This window comes from Aotus nancymaae, unplaced genomic scaffold (assembly GCF_030222135.1).
Source record: "Aotus nancymaae isolate 86718 unplaced genomic scaffold, 86718_ANA_hifiasm-v0.15.2.pri h1tg000025l, whole genome shotgun sequence".
Lineage (NCBI taxonomy): Eukaryota > Metazoa > Chordata > Mammalia > Primates > Aotidae > Aotus > Aotus nancymaae.
In genome coordinates this window covers 39,514,103-39,538,285 of record NW_026988438.1, presented here as the reverse complement: position 1 = coordinate 39,538,285, position 24,183 = coordinate 39,514,103, and the positions used below count along the sequence as shown (strand labels likewise).

The 24,183-nt window shown below is 39.4% G+C and overlaps 1 protein-coding gene across 1 annotated transcript in view; it reads left to right on the top strand.

Annotated features, from left to right (window-relative positions):
- The window catches only part of ABCB5 (ATP binding cassette subfamily B member 5), a 112,361-nt gene that overhangs the window by 80,672 nt on the left and 7,506 nt on the right, over nt 1–24,183 (top strand). Inside the window, exons 21-25 of the mRNA XM_012447735.2 lie at nt 2,699–2,799; nt 3,984–4,124; nt 16,754–16,910; nt 20,483–20,680; nt 22,718–22,924. Of these exons, the coding sequence (XP_012303158.2) occupies nt 2,699–2,799; nt 3,984–4,124; nt 16,754–16,910; nt 20,483–20,680; nt 22,718–22,924 (804 nt within the window). The remainder of the gene's footprint in view (nt 1–2,698; nt 2,800–3,983; nt 4,125–16,753; nt 16,911–20,482; nt 20,681–22,717; nt 22,925–24,183) is intronic.

Here is a 24,183-nt window from a genome sequence, read left to right as displayed (position 1 = left end):
TGAGTGAAACATTATTGTGGTATCATAACATCTAAGAATTGAAAGAGACATCATCTGACACAACCATTCATCTGAAACAGGAGCCCCTTACACAACACCCCTGTCAAGCGTCCATCTCCCTCCTATCGCCTTTTCCTCCAGTGGCCGGCAGTACATTACTGTACTTGGATAGTCTCGGGTGGTGGGCAGTTCTTTTCCTTTTCTTTTTTTCTTGTCTTTTTTATTTGTTTATTGCTGGAATTCTATCTTACTCTTCTTGGCTTTCATCTTGGTAGAGGTCAAACCCTATTTTTCATGACAGCCCTTTAGCAGCTGAATCGTAAACAAGGAGTCTTCCACATCCAGGTCTTTAAAATGTTCCTCATGCCTGTAATCCCAGCACTTTGGGAGGCAAAGGCAGGCAGATCACTTGAAGTCAGGAGTTCAAAACCAGCCTGGCCAACTTGGTGAAACCCTGTCTCTACTAAAAATACAAAAAATTAGCCAGACATGGTGGCAGGTACCTGTAATCCCAGCTACTTGGAAGGCTGAGGCAGGAGAATCATTTGAACCCGGGAGGCAGAGGTTGCAATGAGCCAAGATGGAGCCACTGCACTCCAGCCTGGTGACAGAGTGTGCCTCCCTCTAAAAAAAAAAGAAAAAAAAAAAGAGATGTTTCTCTCCTAATACTGTTTCATACTGTTTCAGAGCTCTTGACTACATTGGTGTACATCCTCTGAATAGCAAAGTGACGTTAATATCCTTTATAGTCTGTATCACAGTGAATGTGTCACAACTGGCACAGCATAAATACCACACATATTCATGAATAGGGATGCCAAGCACATGACTCACTGTAAACTAGTTTGCCTTATGCTTAGACCTTTCCACCTTTCTTGCACAAGCTAAAGACCCTTGGAATGTTTGCTTGTGCTGTATAGTCTGAACTACCTAGCAAATATTTGCCTCAGAGACAGTAAACAATTGTTTAGACCTCCTTGTCTAATTTAAACATTGCAATAATTTATATAATTTCTAAATTAATGAGGCCTAATTAATTATGTTTTCCTCATCTTATTTTTTATGTCATGAGCTTTCATTGTATATGTGCCCTTTGACTTTTCATTTATTTGTCATCGGAGTAATCTCAGACTACACAATCAGCAACTCTAATCAAACAGGCAATCGGAGGCATTTCCCTATGGCTCTAAATAAGTCAATTTACCAAACATCAATTTAGAATATAGACTAATAGAATGTATCGGTCCTTCTTCACGTGCATGTGTAGATTTGGATAAATCATCAAATATTTAGTTTTTAAGACTTTGAATGGCTTAGTTTTCTTAATGACTGTTTTCTAAGGGTCTGTAATAATATTCATCCTTTCTAAATTGTGAAAAATGGTCACAAACTTTTTTTATGTTCATTCCTTCTGTTTATCCTCAAACAAGGTTTCAGCGTTCTTATCCATTTTCTTAGTATACTATGGAATGTTACAAATGGAGGTTTCTTTGAGCCCATTTTGAAATTAATGAGAATTTAAAACAACCCAACATAAAAATTGGGAGCAGAATCCTGGTATCTTCACCACAGTCCAGAAATCTAGTTCCCTCCTGCAACCCAAGTGCTTCTTCAAAGAAGGCCAAGTGTCTACCTGGGTCTTCTCTGTCTCACAGCCAACTCTGTTAGTCTGAAACAGCATGTGAAAACAGGAAGTTTCTCTTTCAAGCCAACACATGTTCTCATGTCCAAAAAGCGTTATAAGCCAAAACTCTCTTCCATCTTGAATCCCACGTAATTATGCAATCTTTTTATAAAACTATATAAAGATTTATATAGTAGAGAAGTATTAATCACATTTGAATTAAATATCTTTTTTATATTCACAAACATCAATACAAGCAATGGCTTTATCTCATAAATAATTTTATAACCACATCCCATGTTACTTTCCAGTAATGTTCCTGAAACCTTTTAGGTTGCTATTTTCATTTTTTTGACTAGAATAAAATAACTATGTGATTACTTTATATCTGCCTTTTTTTTTGTTTTTAAACAGAGGAAACTCACTCTGTTATCCCGGCTGGAGTGCAGTGGGGTGATCTCAGCTCACTGTTAACTCTGCCTTCCGGATTCAAGTGATTCTTGTGCCTCAGCCTCCTGAGTAGCTAGGATTACAGGCGCATGCCACCATGCCTGGTTAATTTTTGTATTTTTAGTAGAGACAGAGTTTCCCCATGTTGGCTAGGCTGGACTCAAACTCCTAGCCTCAAGTGATCTGCCTGCCTCGGTCTCCCAAAGTACTGGGATTACAGGCATGAGCCACTGCGCCGGGCCTCTGCTATCTTTTACTTGAATTTTTTCATAATTTGTAGGAAGTTCCTTTGCATGTGAACATAATGCTCACTAATGTTTTATCCTTCCATATATGCAACAAGTTTAAGTTGAAATTCAGTAAAAACTTGAATGGGGCTAAACTTAGATCAGTGGACTTAATCTTAATCTTCTCAATATGACATTTTCCTTAAGCTTATCATCCTGGAGTGTCATTTTCCTATCTTATTTTCTGGGAATGAAGGAAGCTAAGAATACTTGTCAGGAAAACTTACTGATTTGATATACTTAATATGTCCCCAGTGTGAGTGACTGGAATTCACAAATGGGAAAAGATTAACCATTACTAATTTTATTTCTATATTGTATTGTCCTATTTTACAAGATAGCAACTGAAGCTGTGGAGAATATACGTACTATATTGTCATTAACAAGGGAAAAAGCCTTTGAGCAAATGTATGAAGAGACGCTTCAGGCTCAACACAGGTGATTGTAGATTCATAACTGACTTCATAAATTTAACTTTGTTCTGTAAAGGCAGTACTCTTGAATGACTCCAGTGGTTTGCCTGTTAATTCATTTGATCTTGAGTCTATTCTGATAATGGCATGTCATAATCTCCCTTATGACTTCACCAAGAGGAAACTAGAAGAGAAATTGAGGGCAAGCACAATTGGAAGAAATATTTCAGGTCCTCTCACATTACCGTTAACTGTCTGTTATTAAGTAGGCACATTTTTCTTATTTTCCTAAAAGAATATTAATGAAATAACAGATGTAAGAAAGAAAATAAAATTGTAGGCCAGCTGCAGTGGCTCACACCTGTAATCCCTGCACTTTGGAAGACTGAGGTGGGTGGATCACTGGAGGTCAGCAGTTACAGATCAGTCTGGGCAACATGGTGAAACCCCATCTCTACTAAAAATACAAAAATTAGCCGGGTGTGGTGGCGCACCTGTAGTCACAGCTACTCTGGAGACTGAGGTGGGAGAATCACTTGAACCTGGGAAGCAGAGGTTGCAGTGAGCAGAGATAGCGCCATTGCACTCCAGCATGGGCAATAGAGCAAGACTCTCTTTCAAAAAAAAGAAAAGAAAAGATTGCTCAACCTTTTACATTAAATCCCTAAAATAGTTTACCGTTTAAATATAAATATATACATAATGAATGCATTTACTCCTTTTAATTTAAACTAGTCCTCCTTATCACGTTGACTTAGTGATGCTCTTTATATTACTTTATCAGAAAGATAGCTTTGTATTCACGCTTGTTGTTGGCACTGCCCTTTAATTTCAACCATTTATTCTGTTAATGAAAGATTATAATGGAGATTTAGGAAATCTTTCTAAATACTGCTAACCCAGCTCTCTAACGCTTACACTAGCCATCCTTTCATAGACTTTGCCCATTCATTTAACAGTACATAAAGTCAAATTTGTTACTCTGAACTACAGAGTATATGACTATAGAGAAAAGAATTATAGTATTATCTGTCTTTTCTCAAATAATTATTGGTAGTAAAAAAAATCACTTTCTCTTTAATCATTCAAAAAATGCCTATCCACTAAATTATAACATTTCAAAGTCCTCTCTATTTATTACTCTACATTTATTAAGTTGACCTTGCTATAATTCATGCCTCATTATATGGTAAATTTTGTACATTCCAGAAATACCTTGAAGAAAGCACAGATTATTGGAATCTGTTATGCATTCAGCCATGCCTTCATATATTTTGCCTACGCAGCAGGGTTTCGATTTGGAGCCTATTTAATTCAAGCTGGACGAATGACCTCAGAGGGCATGTTCATGTAAGTTGTGGAAATAGTACAGACATGATGGCTCACACCTATAACCCCAACACTTGAGGCCAAGGTGGGTGGATCGCTTGAGGTCGGGAGGTCGAGACCAGCCTGACCAACATAGTGAAACCCCATCTACAAAAATTAGGCGGATATGGTGGCAGGCACCTGTAATCCCAGACACTCGGGAGGCTGAGGCTGAGACTGAAGAATAGATTGAACCCAAGAGACGGAGGTTGGAGTGAGCTGAGATCTTTCCACTGCACTCCAGCCTGGGCAACAAAGTGAGATTCTGTCTCAAAATTAATTAATAAGTCCTGCAAATATACATTATAGTTGTACATATTTTAGGGGTATATGTGATATTTCGATATATGCATATAATGTTTAATGATCAAATCAGGGTAAATGGGATGAATTTTATTTTTAATTGATGGACAATAATTGTACATATTATATACTTATGGGGTACGGTGGGATGCTCTGATGTATGTTAACATTGTGAAATGATTAAATCAACCTAACCATATTTGTTATTTAGTCTCCATAAAAAGTACAGCATAACTGGTAAAATACTGATACTGATATAAAACATGAAATCTGAATTAAATTCCAAAATGAATTGCTCTCTGCTTCAGCTTACTAGAACATGGGAATGTAGGGGCAAAATATGCCTTCTTGTCATCCATTCCTTAGGGAATTTGTGATACATTATGAAACTCTCAGTGTGGAGATGGTTTTATAAAGTATGACTGTAAATCAATGAAGCTGAATTCTTTGCTAAGCAAATATTACACAAGAAACACATGTAAGTGAGTGTTTCCCTTCAAAAATGATGCATTTGGAATTGAACGCGGCGTCCCAGTGAGTCTGTTTCTTCCCAAAGCATTAGGTTGGAGCCTCTATTTTGAAATTCTGGTCACATAATTATGAATTTCTTTATTTTATAGGAACATCTAATGCAACTGCTAAATTAGAAAAATTAACTTTGGGCCAGGCGCAGTGGCTTACGCCAGCACTTTGGGAGGCCTAGGCAGGCAGATCACCTGAGGTTAGGAGTTCGAGACCAGCCTGACCAATATGGCAAAACCCTGTCTCTACCAAAAATACAAAAATTAGCCAGTCATGGTGGCGGGCGCCTGTAGTCCCAGCTACTTAGAAGGCTGGGACAGGTGAATTGCTTGAACCCAGGAGGCAGAGGTTGCAGTGAGCCAAGATCGTGCCACTGCACTCCAGCCTGGGCGACAGAGCGAGACTCCATCTAAAAAAAAAAAAAGAATTCTGAGTATAAGTTCTGAGTTGAAAGCCTAAAATCTTGCTAATCTGTATCATAAATGTCATTGCTAAACATTTAAAACTAGAGAAATCCATACAATACTTGACTCAAAAAAGTAACATCTTATTTTTAACAAGCCCACCAAAAAATGCACATCCAAGCAAGTATCAGCCTCTTCACAATAATGAATTGGGAGATTACACCTGTTCCAAGGATGCTGCCATTTGGCAGAACACACGGGGCACTTCTCTGGGTTTCGTTTCCCAAGTCTCAGGGCGTTCCTTTCAATATCCTTATTGTTGGCATTTTTATATTTTCGGTATAGATTCAATTTGAGGAAATAGCCAAAGGTCATTTAAAGCTGAGTAATTTCAGAATAACTTGGAATAATTTTTAGTTTCTATTCACATGAAAATGTATTGATTTATTTATTAAGCATTAAGTAAAGTCCCAGGAAGTTTCTTTGTTAGGCACTGATAAGAAAACAGTCCACAGTTCACCAACCCAGTATTCTTAAATCTTACCTGACACCAAAGCCACTTAGAAGTTTCCCGAAAGCAGATTTCCTTATAAAATGGAATATGGAAATAGAATATCTGTATTTAAAATTTCAACAGAAGGCCCAGATATGGTGGCTCATGCCTGTAATCCCAGCACTTTGGGAGGCTGAGGCAAGTGGATCACTGAAGGCCAGGAGTTCGAGACCAGCTTGGGCAACCTGTGAAACACCGTCTGTAGTAAAAAAAATACAAAAATTAGCCATGTGTGTTGGCATGGCTAATCCCAGCTACTTGGGAGGCTGAGGCATGAGAATCACTTGACCCCAGGAGGCAGAGGTTGCAATGAGACGAGATCACACCACTGCACAGCAGCCTGGATGACAGAGTGACACTCTGCCTCAAAAAATTAAAATAAAATTTCAACAGAAATTGCAAGTTCCCTGTCCTATGTTCTCCTAGCCACTAAAATAGTGTACACTATTGCCTGTGTAAACTTATAAACCACAATTATATTTAGCCTTGGGCTTCATTCTGATTACATAAGACTAATTACTTAAGTAGATTAACAAGACACAAAACCTGAAATAACATAAATTATTCAGCTCATCAGCCTGTTAGCCAGTTTTTCCTTTGTTCCAATATAATCCAGGCAGTCCCAAGCTTGAAAGTTGGTTGTATTCCAAAAGTTTGTTTGCAAGCCAATAGTTTGAAACTCAAAACATGTTTTCCTCATGTTGCTCTAAACTTTTTGCAGCCTTCTTAAATCCCCAGGACCCCGTTCCTTCTGTATAAGTAATTTTGAGTATTACTAGAAAGCAAGTCAATTAAACATATTCATACTAATGTAGAATGTTTGATGATTTTCTAAATTCTCACAGAAGAATTTTCATCTTTTTTCATCAATTTCTCTGTCACTCCTCTTTCTTTGCTTTGTAATCACACCTATAAAAAAATATAAGAAAAAGAAATGTCCCCCAGGACCATAAGTCCCTTTCTATCTATTTCCAATGTCTCTGCTCTCCTCTGAAGCAAAGCAAATTCCAAAGGGTTCCCTATTCTTGGTCTCTACACTACTTCTATCTCCAATCTCTCCTAAATTCACTCCAGTCAAGCTTAGTTCCCACCGCTCCACTAGAAGGACTGGTTCTCAGGGTCCCCCTGACCTCCATCTCGCCCGTCCATACTCAGCCCCTGCAGTTCTCAGTTCTCCTCTAACGTGGCCTCTCAGTAGCGTTTGACATCTCTTTCCTGAAACATTTTCTTCTCCAGGCTTCTCTAAGCTTTTCTCCTTTGTCCTTGGCCCCTCGTCCTCCACTTTCTTTACTGGATCCTGTTTTTCAGCCAAGCCTCTGTGTGTTGGAGGGCTTTAGAGCTCTCAGAACCTTTCATCCATATCCTTTCATTGGTGAACTCCTCCAATCTGTCAGTTTTAAATACCACCTGTGTCCCGATAACTTCCTTCTGTGTATTTCCAACTCTGACCCTGCCCTGAGCACAAGACCCTTATCCAACTACCTACAAGACACCTCCACTTGGATGACTAATATCTCAATGTGTTCAGAACAGAATTTAAGATTTTTCTCCCCAAAAGTTCTCTTCCCCAAAACTTTCCCATCTTAGTTCAAAGTACCAACCACTATCCACACAGTTGCTCAGCCCAAAAATGTTGGAGTCATCCTTGTTGCTTCTCTCGCCATTGTCCACCACAAAAATCACTGCTTCCTCATGACTCTAATTCCAAAATTCTTCTCATCCTCTCCACCCTCATCCAAGCCCCTCCCTGCCTTGCCTGGACCACTGGCCTACCTTCTCACCAATGTCCTTGTGTCTGCTCTTGCTTCTCTATAATCCATTATCCACACTGCAGCCAGATTGACCTTATAAAGCACAAATCTAATACCATCATTTTATTAAAATTCTGCAAGGACTTCCCACTGAAATTCAAATAAAGCCAAAGTCCTTACCATGACCTGAAAGACCTTCATGATGGGGCTGCTGAGTTTCTTTCCAATTTCATCCACCTCTGTCTCCCATGTGAACTACTTGTCAGGCCCACACTTGCCATGTCTTTCCCTGGACCTCCCCACTGCAGAGTCTTCACACGTGCCATTCTCTCTGCCTGGAATGATCATTCTCCAGGGCTTTACTAGGCTACCTCTTTCTTACCATCCAGGCTTCCCCTCCTAAGTCCACTCCTCAGAGGGACTTTCACTGACGGTCCAAAGTAGTTCCCCCATCCCTCCCTCCTCATCACTCTCTTTTCCATGACCATGTTTTGTTTATAACACTTATGATTCTATGAAATTATATTTTGCATTTCCATATTTACGAGTGCATAGACTGAGGGCAGGCTGTAACCTATCTTGTTCACTGATGTTTCCCAAAAGCCAAAAACAAGTGGGTGACACATAATAGACACACAATAAATATTTATTGAATGAATGAATCAAAATTAAGGGGGAGATTTGGAATGGTACATAATTAGGCAGTCCAGTCATTTCTGGAAATGTGCCTCCCAAGTCACCCTCACACTTTCAAAACAAGAGTCTGTTTTTCACAAATTTTTCTAATTTTCTTCTTTTCTACACCCATATGTCTAATACCAGGTGCTTTGGCAAGAGGACTGGATCTAAGTCCAGGGCTGATATAAAATATAATGTGTGGAACTGAGAATTTACCTCTACCTACTGAGATTTGTTTAGATTAAAACTAAGCAAAAAATTTCTTAGTTGAAGAATGATACAACTTCAAATTCATGACAGTCACTTTCGTGCCTGAAAATGACACTAGTCAGGATGTTTCCTTTAAGGGGCTTCTCAAGACTGCCAACCATTCCATTACTTGTGAAAATTGCTATAACAGCAAACCTTGATTGAATCTTTTAAGGATTTGCCATGTATTATCTGCTTAATCCTCTAAACTACCCTGTGAAATACTATGATTCCCATTTTACAGATGAGAAAAATGAAGACTTAAAGAGGTTACCTAACTTGATCAAAGTTACATAATCAGTAAATAGCAGAGCACAGATTCAAGTTCATGGTTTCAGACACTAGAGGTTTTGCTTACTCAATATTTATTATTATTATTAATTATGTAACCAAACATTCATAGAATATTTCTGTAAAATTATTTTTTACATAATTCTTGACTGGGCATGGTGGCTCACGCCTGTAATCCCAGCACTTTGGGAAGCCGAGGTCAGGAGTTCGAGACCAGCCTGGGCAACATAGTGAAACCCTGTCTCTACTAAAAATACAAAAAATTAGCTCGGTGTGGTGGCACAAGCCTGTAATCCCAGCTACTCGGGAGGCTGAGGCAGGAGAACCAATTGAACCCGGGAGGCAGAGGTTACAGTGAGCCAAGATCACACCATTGCACTCCAGCCTGGCAACAAAAGCAAATAATAATAATTCTTGCTTTGTTTTTCGAACATTTGAATATTCAAAGTTGGGCTGATTCCTCACATATATATGGAACAGGTGACCTTCTTAGTGTTATTTTATAGCCCTAACATTTGAGAATGAAAAGGCCCCAAAACAAAATTCCTTCCCTGAGCTGGTGGACCATGGTTCCTGAATTTCTTTTAGTCAAATTCATTAAAATGGGGCCTCTTCTAGCTACATAAGCATTTTAACTGTCAGAACATATGAAGGACCATTAACATAAGATTAATAATTAAAGAATAGTACCACCTTGGTGTTTCCCGTGCCCCAAGGGAAGGAAGAAATAGGGAGCTCCACTGGTATCACTTTTTTTTTTTTTTGAGATGGATTCTCACTGTGTTGCCCAGGCTAGAGTGCAGTGGCATCATCTCAGCTCACTGCAACCTCCGCTTTCTGGGTTCAAGCAATTCTCCCACCTTAGCCTCCCAAGTAGTTGGGACTGCAGGCACATGCCACCATGCCGGCTAATTTTTGTATGTTTTGGTGGAAACTGGGTTTCACCATGTTGGCCAGGCTGGTTTTGAACTCCAAACCTCAAGTGATCCTCTTGCCTTGGCCTTCTAAAGTGCTGGGATTACAGGTGTGAGCCACCACACCCAGCCTCCCTTTTTGAGTTCCATTCAACCAGAATACAGACAGAATAAGAGTACCCATACTTTTGGAGTATGGACAAATGAGAGATTCTCTAGGAATTCTGTTCCAGTATTAAATGTGTTTATTGGCCAAAAGAGCAACACAGCACTATGCATAATGTCAATAGGTGAGATTTGTCTTCAACACCAAACAGGATTTAGTCCTAGATACCAAATGTGACCCCAACTACCACGAATGCGTCACAAGGTCCCTTTAGATAAACTAAATTATATCTGGCTTAGAAGACTTTGTACCTTCCACAATCTAAGATGACAGACAGCATTCAGTCTCATCAACTAACTAAATCAAAGAAGCTTACAAAGAAAACTCCTTCCTACTAAAATTCTCCTTAGTTATAAAGCACTTTGCACCATTCTCTAAACCAATAGTTTTCCAACTTATCAATCTCGGAGCTGGTTAAAACTATAGATACCGACTGTGCGTGGTGGCTCACACCTGTAATCCCAGCACTTTGGGAGGCCAAGGCGGTGGATCATGAGGTTAATAGTTCAAGACCAGCCTGGCCAAGATGGTGAAACCCTGCTTCTACTAAAAATACAAAAATTAGCTGGGCATGGTGGCAAGTACCTGTAAACCCAGCTACTCAGGAGGCTGAGGCAGGGAATTGCTTGAACCCGGGAGGCAGAGGTTGCAATGAGCCTAGATCGTGCCACTGTACTCCAGCCTGGGTAACAGAGTGAGACTCTGGCACAAAAACAAAGCAAAACAAAACAAAAAATTGTAGATACCTAGAATTAATCCTGCAAAATCTGATGTGTTAAATCTAGTATGATGTAAAATCTGCATTTTATCAAACATCCCAGATTACTCCAAGGCATAATTTATAACTACAAAAATGGGTAATCTGTCTCTTTCAAAAATGACATTGTGCCTCAGAAAGGGAGATACACAAAGGAAGTTTTAACAGCAAAATCCTTTAATGTGCTCATAATACTAGTTTGTCAGCAAGGCTTTTTAGAGGAAAAAGCCTCTAAAAGAAGAAAAGACAATATGCATGTCTTATGGTAGAAGCTGTCTACTTCTATCTCTATTATTGTAGAAGATTCTTTGAAATGAGCATTTAAAATAACATGATATCATTTCCATTCCGCTGCTTTACAGACAAGGCGTAGAGGCATTTAGAAAATCTCTTGCTGGCAGGCACAGTGGCTCATACCTGTAATCCCAGCACTTTGGGAGGCCGAGGCAGGCAAATCACAAGGTCAAGAGATCAAGACCGTCCTGGCCAACATGGTGAAACCCTGTCTCTACCAAAAATATAAAAATTAGCTAGGCTTGATGGCATGCACCTGTAGTCTCAGCTACTTGGGAGGCTGAGGTGACAGAGTGAGACTCCATCAAAAAAAGAAAGAAAGAAAAAGAAAACAAAGAAAAGAGAAGAAAATCTCATTTAGATTCTCATGCACATGTGTATAGTAAAACACTCACCTCTCCCTTTGTTATTCCTGGTAACACATTCTATTTGTCATTTCACTATAAATGTGCAGATTTAGAAGTACAAAATAAGTTTATTTTCTCCTGTCTCTTTGTGTTAGTTCCTTTAGGCTAGTTTCCAGCTGACTTGCCTTTTGCCATACAGACCAAGAACCGTTCCTGCCCAGGAGAGGTTTCTGTAACCTTCCTTTCCCCACTGCAAAGCTTTGTCTGTCTCTGTGAGTTTCTTCCATATTTTCTATCCATATTATCAAGAAGCTAAGTAGAGCATATAGGTAAGAAAGAATCAAGACATGACAGCCTTCAATACAGTAATAATAAAAGCCATAGCTTTGAACACTGCCTGAGAAGCAGAACCAGGCAGGTTATGGGTGTGTGTCCTAGTTCTCTTAAAAACCAAATGCAGTCCTTGACAAGAAACCATATTGTATTTCCAATATTAAATGTGGTTATTGACCAAAAGAGCAACATAGATGGGTTTTCAATGGATATTAATAGTTGGTTGATACCTTGAAATACTGAAGGATGGACAGAAGAGAGCTAGGCCTGTACCATCATCTTTGCCCTAAGAGGCTGGGCAACTAGGGAAGAACTGTGAGTGTCATTGTTACGATTAGGAAAGCAACGCTGGTTAGACAAAACAATGAAAACAAGAAAGGCTTCTTTCCATTTTGGCTGCCACGGTAGCCACCCAGCTCCTGCCTGGCTCCTTCTCAGAGATTATCAGAAGAGACAGACAAGGACAAGATAAGAAGTCTAAATCAACCACTGAAGGGACCTAAAGGAGAGAGATCAAAGGACAGTTGATATCTAGGGCCCTGTGAAGATTCTAAAATGGGAGACAAGTGGAAGCAAACCCCAACATGTATGAAAAGACCATTCCAGCCAGCTTTCCACTGCAAGGAAGACCATGTAGGGGAAAACACAGAGGAAGTCAGCTCACGTTCCAACCCTACAGTTTCATGTGCTTCTGGGCAAATTGCATAATTTTTCAGAGCTGGAGTCTCCTCATTCACTGAATGATAAGTTTCCATTCTACTTATCTCCTAGGTGATTAGATAGTATCTTGTGTATGAAAACATTCTGTAAGATCCAAAGTACCAAATAAATGTTAGTTGCTTCTTTTCTCTCTCCCATCTGTTGAGAAAAGGATTTAGGGTGGGAAGACTTCTCTGGGTGGTATATGGATGATATACAGGTGAGCGTGGTAATAATTTTAATGACTACCGCTATGGGGAAAGATAACTCTGTCTTTTAATCAAAGAAAGAAACTTACTGAGTAAGGACTTGGAAAGTTGTGATCTGACCTGCTGTGCTAATCTATTTCTACAGAAATGTGAGAGCTTATTTTCTTTCTTTTCTTTTCTTTCTTTTTTTTGGTGGTGGTGGTTGTTTTTGAGATGGAGTCTTGCTCTGTCACCAGGCTGGAGTGCAGTGGTGCGATCTCAGGTCACTGCAACCTCTACCTCCTGAGTTCAAGTAGATCCCCTGCCTCAGCCTCCCAAGTAGCTGGGACTACAGGCCTGCGCCACCACGCCTGGCTAATTTTTTGTATGTTAGGAGAGACGGGGCTTCATCATGTTGGCCAGGATGGTCTCAATCTCCTGACCTTGTGATCCTCCCACCTCGGCTTCCCAAAGTACTGGGATTACAGGCATGAGTCACAGCGCCTGGCCTAGAGTTCATTTTCTAACAGAAACTGTTCCATTAACTTTCAGTTCTATGACAGGTATAATAACAACTTCCATTTGTTGAGCACATATTATGTTCCAGATACTGTACTAAGTATTGTATATTATTTATGCATTTGCTTATCACAACAACCATATAAGATACAAATATTCTTGTTAGCTCCTGTTTGCCAGTGAGGAAACAAATACAAAGTTAAGTAACATTTCCAAGGTCATACAGCTACTAATGGTGAAGTTTAGATGTGATCCCTGGGAGTCTGGCTTTGGATTTCCTCTTAGGGCAAGTTACCAAAGGTCTACAAAGTACTAAATATGAGAGCAGGGTTCAGGGGAGACAGATCAATCTGAACCAGTAACTGTGCAGGGTTTTCCTGTGTGGATCACTTGTGTGAAGATTGGGGTGAGTCACGTCTATGCAGTTTTGTATTATTCCTAGCCAAAGGACCTTTCTTAAATTCCAATTTTATCTCAACAGCAATAACGGTTGAAGGAATTTTGTTATTGCTCAGACATGCTTGAAAAGATCAATGTAGCGAGAATGCAGTGAAAATGGTCCATGAACTCATGGAGAACCCATAAAACTAGGGAGGAAGAGGCCTTAATATGCTGAGCTGCTCCTTCCAGACCTCTTCCTGCTCAGTATCTTCCTCATTTCACCACTGGCCAACCCACAGATTTTTGCTGTAAAGTCAGTGTCATATAAGGATAAACTGTAGATAAGATTTCTTCTTCCATGGACAATTTATAAATTTAGAGAAGTTAAATTTCAGGTCTATTATATTCCTAGTTTACATATTTATGCTTTAAGATGTAGTTCAATGTGAAATTCATTTCTGAACTGTGGAACATTTCTTGTCTTATGTATTTATTATTTTTTTTTCCTTATTTATTTATTTAGTTAGTTTTTATGGAAACAGACTCTCGCTCTGTCACCCTGGCTGGAGTGAAGTGGCACGATCTCGGCTCACTGCAACCTTCTCCTCCCGGGTTCAAGCAATTCTCCCACCTCAGCTTCCTGGGTAGCTGGGACTACAGGTGCACGCCACCATGACCATCTAATTTTTTGTATTGTTAGTAGAGATGGGGTTTTGCCACATTGGCCAGGCTGGTCTCAAACATCTGACCTCAAGTGATCCACCCAACTTGGCCTCCCAAAGTACTAAGATTACAGGTATGAGCCACCGTGCCCAGCTTCTTGTCTTATTTGTAGGCATGAAGGAGATATACGACAAATCATGGTATATTATTACTTTGATAAATATACTATTAGTAACTTTAAAATATTCGTCATAATAGCAAATTATCCCTCTTTGTATATCCTAAATGGATGAAACTCCTCAAGACCAACAGTGGCATGAGAGGTTGGCCTGTACATTTCTCTGAGTTAGGCGTTCAGTTCAAATGCCTCCAGGAATTTAAACCAGATTTGAAGGATCTGGATTAACTATGTTATGGAGTAACAGCACCGGTTGTTCTACAATAAATACTTGTTAAGTGGAAATGAATTTCAGTTTAGCTCACCCTAGCTAATTGGGTCTGATTAGGTCAGGACAAATTCTGTAGCAGACCAGTTTTTTCCATGTGTGGGCCTTGGCCTACCTTTCTTTATACAGAATCCACCTGGAGAAAAATCGCAAAGAAGATTATTGTCCCTGGACTGGGTGCTGTGGCTCACGCCTGTAATCCCAGCACTTTGGGAGGCCAAGGAGGGTGGATCACAAGGTCAGGAGCTGCAGACCAGCCTGGCCAACATAGTGAAACCCTGTCTCTACTAAAAATACAAAAATTAGCCAGTCATGGTGGTGTTTGCCTGTAATTCCAGCTGCTCGAGAGGTGGAGAGAGGAAAATTGCTTGAACCTGGGAGGTGGAGAAGATTAGTGTCCCTTACTCAACCCCAGATAGTCCATCACCTCAAAGTCCACACTTCCCCTCCAAGGTCTTCAACCCCCATTCCACTCACCTTCCTCTCAGCACTCACTCAGAACAGTGTCAGGGCTTTTGCTGGTACTCTCCATTCTCTGCTGAACCCTTTTTTCCTCTGCCCTTCTCCATCCTTTGGACCATTTACCGCCCACAAACACAAGTTCTAAGTTGAAGGCCCTTCTCCCTTTCTTAGTAATATTTCCATTTTCAGAGAGACCTAACAAGGACACCCACCAATGGACATTTATGTCTAATGCTTACCATTGCTTTTATAGTGGAAACGTTAGGACAGAGATTTTGGCATACCTCAAATCATAGGAAGAAGCTATTTTCTCAGTTGTTGATTTCAGAGAAGGCTCTACCCCTGTGGGGCCAGAATCCAGGTCTCCTAACTCATAATCCAGTTATCTTCCCAGCTCACCTGCTGACTCTTGGATCAGACTGAGGCTTAAGTCTGACTCAGTCTGACTTTTCTTCGCATTAAAACCACATTTTTTTAAAAAAACTTCAGATTGGATTACCTAAAGTGAGTAACCACTTCTGATGTTCATAGCTGGGTATCAAATAATTTAAATGGCAGTTTGAGCTTTAAACATATTCTGTAAATATCAGTAAAATGCCTTGACATCACAGAACCAAGTAACTACAATTATTTTAGTGTTATTTTTGTTTTTATATTTTATATTGTGTTTGATCTTGGTAAAGCCAACAAGATTCAGGATCTGAGGTCTAGGTCACTGAAGAGATTGCATCAACATCTACCCTTAGGTAGGCCCCATGGAGGAAGAAATTCACAAGGAGCCCAGACGTGTTTACTTTGCTGTTACCCAGCATGGCAAACAAGCAGCTGAGTTCTGTGACATCCTTTTACTGCCTAATGTTTAAATACTGCCAGTGACACTGCTCCAGTTTTAGCCTAATTGTGCCTTTAGCTTTGTTACTAAGGTTCAATGTTTTGCATTTTAGTACAGTATTTTCATATCCAAAATGAAATAGAAAATGGGAGAACAGTATTTAACCATGGTCAGGAACTATGCCACCATCAAGTGAGTATTCTGTGTGCTTCCAAACATCGTTTGCATACTTACCATTTTATAATTAACATGTTTTGAAACTGAGATCAAAATCGATAACAAACCTAAAAGATCAAAGTTCTTTCAGTCGTTTTAGTCAGATTTTGCTTTGGAAACCTGAGGAAAACATGATCCCCATGATTTGCTGTCTAAATCGTGTAGCGTATCAGCCAGATAACCAGTCATTTTGCTTCAGTTATCTGTCCTAACTACATTATATGCAAAACAGACAAACGAAAATCATATCTACTGTGTAAATTCCAATCTCACTACTGGAGATTCATTCTTCCTATTGTCAGTCGAATTCTCTGTCAAATCTCCAAGCAAGCAAGCCTCATATCAAGATGGCTAAGAAGTTTTATATACACTAGTTGGGACCTTTGATCTATGGCTCTAATTGGAAGAGACATTTTTAAGATTACCGAAGCTCCAAAGGTCATGTTGGTGTACAGAGCAAGGAATGATAACCACGTGGTAGAAATTTTTTAAAGAGATAACTGTTGTTGGGCCTTCAGCGTTAGGGGTACTGTCTACATCAAAAGATTATATTCCTGTGCCTGCTTTATTCTTTACACTTAGAGTTCTACTGTTTTACAATGGATCGATGGACCTAAGATTTGAATGCTTTATCTTTTAATAGAGTTTTTACTGCAATTGCATATGGAGCTATGGCCATCGGAGAAACGCTCGTTTTGGCTCCTGAATATTCCAAAGCCAAATCCGGGGCTGCACATCTGTTTGCCTTGTTGGAAAAGAAACCCACTATAGACAGCCACAGTGAAGAAGGGAAAAAGCCAGTAAGCACAACGGTGATCTTAAATGTCCAAATAAAGATGGCAACAGTAGTAACTGGGGACCACTAAAGATGGGAGGGAGGGAATGAGGAATGGGGACAAGGGCTGAAAAACTATTGGGTACTATGCTCAGTATCTGTGTGACAGGATCATTCTTACCCCAAACTTCAGCTTTATGCAATATATCCAGATAACAAACTTGCATATGTACCCCATGAATCTAAAATAAAATTTGAAAAAATAAAATGAAATATAAATTTAAAAATAAAAAATAAATGTCTACTTCTTAAATGAAGGCATTCTTTGGAAAACTCTGCAAAAGATAATGTCATAGTAACATAAAGAGTTAAAAGTTTGTATAAAATAATTTTATGGCTACAAATGGGGAAAAAGTGTCTTGTCTTAACCAAATTTTTACCTCTACTACTACAATTTATATTCGTATTTTTAAATATATCCTCTAATTTGTACGCCTGATGCTCTGAGAATGTTCTTGAAAAAAAGGACTGATTTTTATACTGAATTTTACTTAGACAGCAAAAGTTTTGATCTTGGGTGAAGATTCGTATTAAGGTTTATTTGTTTGTTTGTTTTTCTTTGAAAACATACACAAAGTAAATAATGTTCTGCTGCTTCAGACACTGTTTTTCATGGGAACTATATTTACAAACATAAAGGGGGAAAACAGGAAAGCATACCTATTAAATTGACACATACAAACAAATTCAGCCTCAAACTCTAAAAGACTGTGACTATTAAAAGAGAAATAATAGATAAGCTGTTTAATTTTAAAATAAGCCTCTCAATATTAGCCTTACACATTAAATACATATTCAGTTTTAGAACCTTTCTAGACATTTTAATTTTTAAAATAAAAATAGTCATTAGGTATATACTTAAATTTTTAAATTTATAATTATTTCCCTCTAGAATTTTAATAGTAGATTTATATGTATGACAGTTTAAAATAAAACAGCATTACAAGAGCTACACAATTATTAAAAAGAATGCTTGTTAGTGACAGAAATGAAAAGATCTGGAAATTCTCAAAACAGAATGCTTCAAAGATATGTCACAGTCAAATTAAGATTTTTTTAATGTCTTTTGGAAAGTAAAAGGTTTAAGAAGCTATTTTTTTAATTTTAAGATTTATATGTATAACAGTATTGCTACTCTTATTTCTTTCTGCAGATTATAATAGAGGAACTGAGTATCTCACTGATCTATGTCCTTACAGAACTATAGGCATGCATAGACTATGGAAGTATTTCTTATAAAGACTATAAAATTTATGTATTTAATCTTTATTTTATTTAATATGTAAATGTTTCTGAATATCACTCTCTATGTTTTTAAAAATTATGATTGGGGCCGGGCACGATGGCTTATGCCAGGACTTTGTGAGGGCAAGGTGGGTGAATCATGTGAGGTCAGGAGTTCAAGACCAGCCTGGTTAACACAGTGAAACTTCGTCTCTACTAAAAATACAAAAATTAGCTGGGTGTGGTGGCATGAGCCTATAGTCCCAGCTACTTGGGAAGCTGAGGCAGGAGAATCACTTGAACCTGGGAGGTAGAGGTTGCAGTGAGCCAAGATCTCGCCACTGTACTCCAGCCTGGGCAACAGAGTGAGAAGCTGTCTTAAGAAAATAAAATAAATAAAAATAAAAATCTGGTCAATCAAATGAAATTGGCAAATATTGAAAGTGAAGGCATATGGGCCATCCACTATATTTTTCTCTCTATTTTTACACGTTTGAAGTTTTTCATATTAAATGCCATTTAAAATAGTAAGAACAAATTGTAAATGTATCAAAGTTTAGAAGTTTTCTAGAATACCTCTATGAGCTATTATACAAAATACATACTAGAGCATACACATAAATAATTGAATTCTTCATGTTTCTGTACTATTCTGGGTTTCTTAAAACCTTTTTTATACAAATGCAGAGAGGGAAGTACACCAAAAAAATTTTTTTTAAATAAATAAATAAATAAAAAACCCTTGTTATATAAATAATACGCATGTGTTGTAGGAGGCAAATGGAAAATATCGAGTAAGCTAAAATAAACTATTACTACACTACTCTTAAATTTTGCCAAATATCCTTTATTTTTTTTTCTAGATCTCTTAACCACATCTTAACACTGAATTCCTTTAACAAGAAAATATCATCAGATTTTCCTTTGGTGCTCCTCACCCCTACCTGCCCCTGCTTCTTACCTATCTGATGGTCAGAATGGGTCGAACATGACTAGTAAACCTGACTGTAAGGATGTGTTTTAAAATCCAGCCATCACTACCACACACACACACATGCACACACACACACACACACACACACAAATCCACTTGCTCCTTCTTAGTTGATGTTTACTCTAACAACAAAAATTAATAAGACTTAAAATGCAATTGAGACAAACACAAAAAGAACTTAAAATCTTATGAACCAAATATATTAAGGGAAAGTTAAACATTTAGTGATAGCTCTGGAAAGTCTTTTTTAAATATCCTGGTGTAGATAACTATTGGTGTAGAAACCAGTAAAGAGATTGATGCATAGAGAGAAAACTAAATGTTTGGGCAAAAGTCACTATCAAATAATAGTCAATTGAAAATAAAGATAGGGCTGGGTGTGGTGGCTCACACCTGTAATCCCAGCACTTTGGGAGTCCAAGGCAGGCGGATCACGAGGTCAAGAGATCAGGACCATCCTGGTCAACATGGTGAAACCCCATCTCTACTAAATATACAAAAATTAGCTGGGCATGGTGGTATGGCTGTAGTCCCAGCTCCTTGGGAGGCTGAGGCAGAATCGCTTGAACCCAGGAGGTGGAGGTTGGGGTGAGCCGAGATCACACCATCGCACTCCAGCCTGGGCAACAAGAGCAAAACGCTGTCTCAAAAAATAAATAAATAAATAAAAACAAAATTGGCTGGGTATGGTGGTGCAGGCCAGTGGTCCCAGCTACACGGGAGGCTGAGGTTGGAGGATGGCCTAAGCCTGGGAAGTGGAGGTTGCAGTGAGCCGAGATCACACCACTGCCTTCCAGCCTGGGTGACAGAGCTAGACCCTGCCAAATAAAATAAAATAAAATAAAATAAAATAAAATAAAATAAAATAAAAATATCTTCACTATAAAACATGGCCTGATTTACAAAAATAACACTTATACATATAGTTTACAAGAACCTCAGCTCTTCTGAATTAAGCAATAAAGTTTTGTAAAGCACAAACCAAATTTTTTAAAAAATGTATCACTCAGATAAGCTGGTCAAACAACTAACTGTGGAAAGGAACTGTCTGTGCAGCAAAGCCGAAGCAAGCAAGTAGTTTTTAGAAACTTGGTGACGTCCAGTAGTAAGAATAACAAGAAACACAGACACAAAAAAATATAAACAAAAGTGACAGAAACCCACTTGCAGTCAACAGTTCTACAGAGACACATACATGTTTAAAATTAAACGGGCTATGGAAACACGCACAATTTTCAAAAAGCATTTAGCCAATATGCTACAATGTGTTACAGCCTTCCCAAGTCACTCTTCTCAACTCTGTCAACTTCCTTTCACAGGACACATGCGAAGGGAATTTAGAGTTTCGAGAAGTCTCTTTCTTCTACCCATGTCGTCCAGATGTTTTCATCCTCCATGGCTTATCCCTTACTGTTGAGCAAGGAAAGACAGTAGCATTTGTGGGGACCAGCGGCTGTGGGAAAAGCACTTCTGTTCAACTTCTGCAGAGATTTTATGACCCCGTGCAAGGACAAGTGGTAAGACTGAATTGAAACACACCTACTCTGGGAGTTAGCAGTCCTGTTCTTAAACATTCACTAGGGCTTAAGCAACCCCACTGGTTTGGGTGGGGCAAACAATGCAGAAGTTAAAAAGAAAAAAAATCTCTATCTCAACTCTTAACTGAGAGGACAAGCAAACCAATCTCAAAAATGATGGTTAGGGCTTTGAAGTGAAGTGCAAAGATCCAAAGATTATTCAACTATTCTGGCAGCAGAAATGTTTATCTCAGCTGTGGAATCACTTTAGAACGTGGGTGCTGGAGGTTAGGTCTAATGTTCACATCGTGGCCCCATATTCTGTTCTGGTTTATTTCAGACAGAGAGAACAGTGTCCTCCACCTCCTTAATTCAGGCTTCTGCTTTCCCACTGCTCATCCCCACCTCCCAACCGTCCAAACTTTATGCATGGTTAAGGCTTATTTGAATCAGTTCCATGAAGTCATGCCTCTAATCTCTAAAATGATGTAATCTCTCCATCTTTCAAACCTAAGGATTGTTTTTCTTACCTGGCACTTGTCTTACTATACCTTATATTGTGGATTTCCCATTATCTTGTCCTCCCCCTCCCCCCACCACCGCATCAGCACACCCACATGAAGCTTCTGGTCCTGCCTTTTTTCCCTACAAAAAAGTTCCTAAAATTCAAACTGTCACGTTAGTCCTCATTCTCCTGCAATGTACAGTCTTTTCGCCCTTACATATTCTTAATGAGTATTTGCAAAACAGAGTTGTCCTAAAGGGATCCTGTGAACTAGGTGACACTCATCTATTCGCACATAGCATAGCACACTCCCTCCTCTAAACCCACCACAGTTAGACTATACCAGAGTCCATGCCATCAATCAGGGTCCTTGATGCCCTGGCCCCTGCCTCCCACTCCAAGCTCCTCTCATACTCACTGCCCACCTCATCGTGCACTGTGCTTTCTTTCTCTCTCTCTCTCTTTCTCGCTCTCCCTCCCTCTGTGTGTGTGTGTGTGTGTGTGTGTGTGTGTGTTTTGAGACAGAGTCTTGATCTGTCGCCCAGTCTGGAGTGCAGTGGCGAAATCTCAGCTCACTGCAACCCCTGCCTCTTGGGGTCATGCAATTCTTATGTTCCAGGCTCCCAAGTAGTAGCTGGGAATATAGGCGCATGTCAGTGCCACCAATCCTGGTTAATTTTTGTATTTATTATAGAGACAGAGTTCGGCCATGTTAACCAGGCTGGTCTTGAACTCCTGGTCTCAAGTGATCGGCCCACCTCAGCCTCCCAAAGTCTCCTTGTGTTCTTTAAACACACCTATGACCCTTTGTTTTTTTAAATATTTTATTGCGTTTTAGGTTTGTTTTTTTCATGAACCTTTCTTTTACTATTGCCCTGCCCAGAATGTCTGCACTGTAACTTCCTTGCAGGCTCCTTCTGTTCATGTCTTAGTCTGAACGTCCTTTCCTTAAGGCCTTCTAAGATAATCCCTTTCTCATGCCTCTCCATACCCTCCCCACTGCCTCAGTCCCTTTACCCTGTTACCCTGTCTTCAGAGTACTTTCCTCTTCTGAGTTTATTATTTGTTCATGTGTTTATTGCATGCCTTTCTGCTAAAATACAGGCTGCAAAAGGGTATGAGCTTTCTTTTACTGACCATTATTTCCCCAGTACCGGAAGAATCCCCCTCACATAGTGAGCATGCTCATCAAATATGAGTTGAGTGTTACTATCTATTCATGTGAGTAAACATGGCTGTGTGCAAAATGACACACCTTTACACGTGGAGTACTCTATCCTCTCCACCTACTTTGATCACTGGGCTTTCAGAAAGTCAGGTCCTGTTACAGTGGAGGGGGCAGTAGTGAGTTACATGCTGTTTGCTTCTAGACAACATATGATTTATGAGCCTTCCTTGGGTAACCTTATACTTCGAAATAGTTTGAATTCCTATCCTTCTTGTTATGATTTGTGGGTGTTTGAATACAGTGAACTGTAACATGATACAGTTGTGTGATCTTAACACACCATTCTCCATTCTGCTTTTGGCAGCTGTTTGATGGCGTGGATGCAAAAGAACTCAATGTACAGTGGCTCCGTTCCCAAATAGCAATCGTTTCTCAAGAGCCTGTGCTCTTCAACTGCAGCATCGCCGAGAACATCGCCTATGGTGACAACAGCCGGGTAGTGCCATTAGATGAGATCAAAGAAGCAGCAAATGCAGCAAATATCCATTCTTTTATTGAAGGTCTCCCTGAGGTAAGAAAATCTCTGAAATCTTCAGTTACAAAGCTGCCAAGTAAGCCTAAGTAGCCACTGGGCCTATGCGGTTGTTTTTTATGAATTGCTTGGATTATACAATTTATTTATTTCCAGAATCTAAAGTTCGATGTAAAACATGAAGTCAGATGTGAAAAGCCAAGTTTGAGATTTTCATGTGACTATTTTTTCCAAAACCAAAATGTATTACTCTTCACTGGATTAACGTTCACATTCTGTTCTTTGCCTTCTGTCCATCTGTGCTGTGGCTGGTCCACACTAGAACCTGTCCTACCACTGCAGTAGCCTCTTCAGCTGCCTTCCAGTCTTGCTCCTTTAACATTTTCCTTCCTCACAGCAATCAGAGGGATCTTTTAAAAACAAATTAGATCCTGTCTGTCCCTGCTTACAACTGCCTCATGGCTCCCCTGTGCACTTAGAATAAAGCCCAGATGCTCCATATGGAGGGGCTGCTGAAGCCTCTGTGATCTGGCCCTGCTGTTTCCCCAGCAACATCCTCACCACGCGGTCACTTTGCTGCGGCTGAGCTGGTCTCTCCTGTCTCATGAACAGGCCAACTTGCTCCCCACCTCAGGGCATTTGCATTTGCTGTTTCTTCAGCCTAGACCTCCCTTCTTTTGGCTTTTGCCATAGTAGTGCCTTAACTTTCAAGTCCTTTCAAATGTTACCTTTGCAGAGGCCTCCCCTAAGTATCCTATTTTTAAAAGTCCCCATCACTCCTATGTCCTATCACTTTGTCTTCAGGGCACATATCACAGTCTGAAAATTACCGTGAGCACTCAGTTATTTGTTTAGCATTGCCCCTTCCCACTAGAGTGTAAGATGCTTGCCTGCCATTTTATCACTTTGATGTCTGTATTGCTGTGACAACTGGCACAAAATCTCAGAAAAGTCCATGTATCAATGCTTTTCTATCAATGCTCTTGTATGTATCAATGCTCTTGAACAATGTTTCAAGAGCAAGCATTGATACAAATTGAAAAACAGTGCACAGACAGGAATAATTGTAACTTTAAGTGCTTATAATATCTGGTATTTATATCCACACACACACACACACACACACACACACACACAATTAAATTGAAATAGAGATACTTTCATGTAAAGGCAAATTTTTATATGTGATTTTTATCAACTAAGTTTCTATCTCTCTTTAAAGGGAAATAGTAAAGTTTAACAACCAATATATTGAACACTAATAATCTAGAGCCCTGTTCTTTGGTGGAGGCCAACAG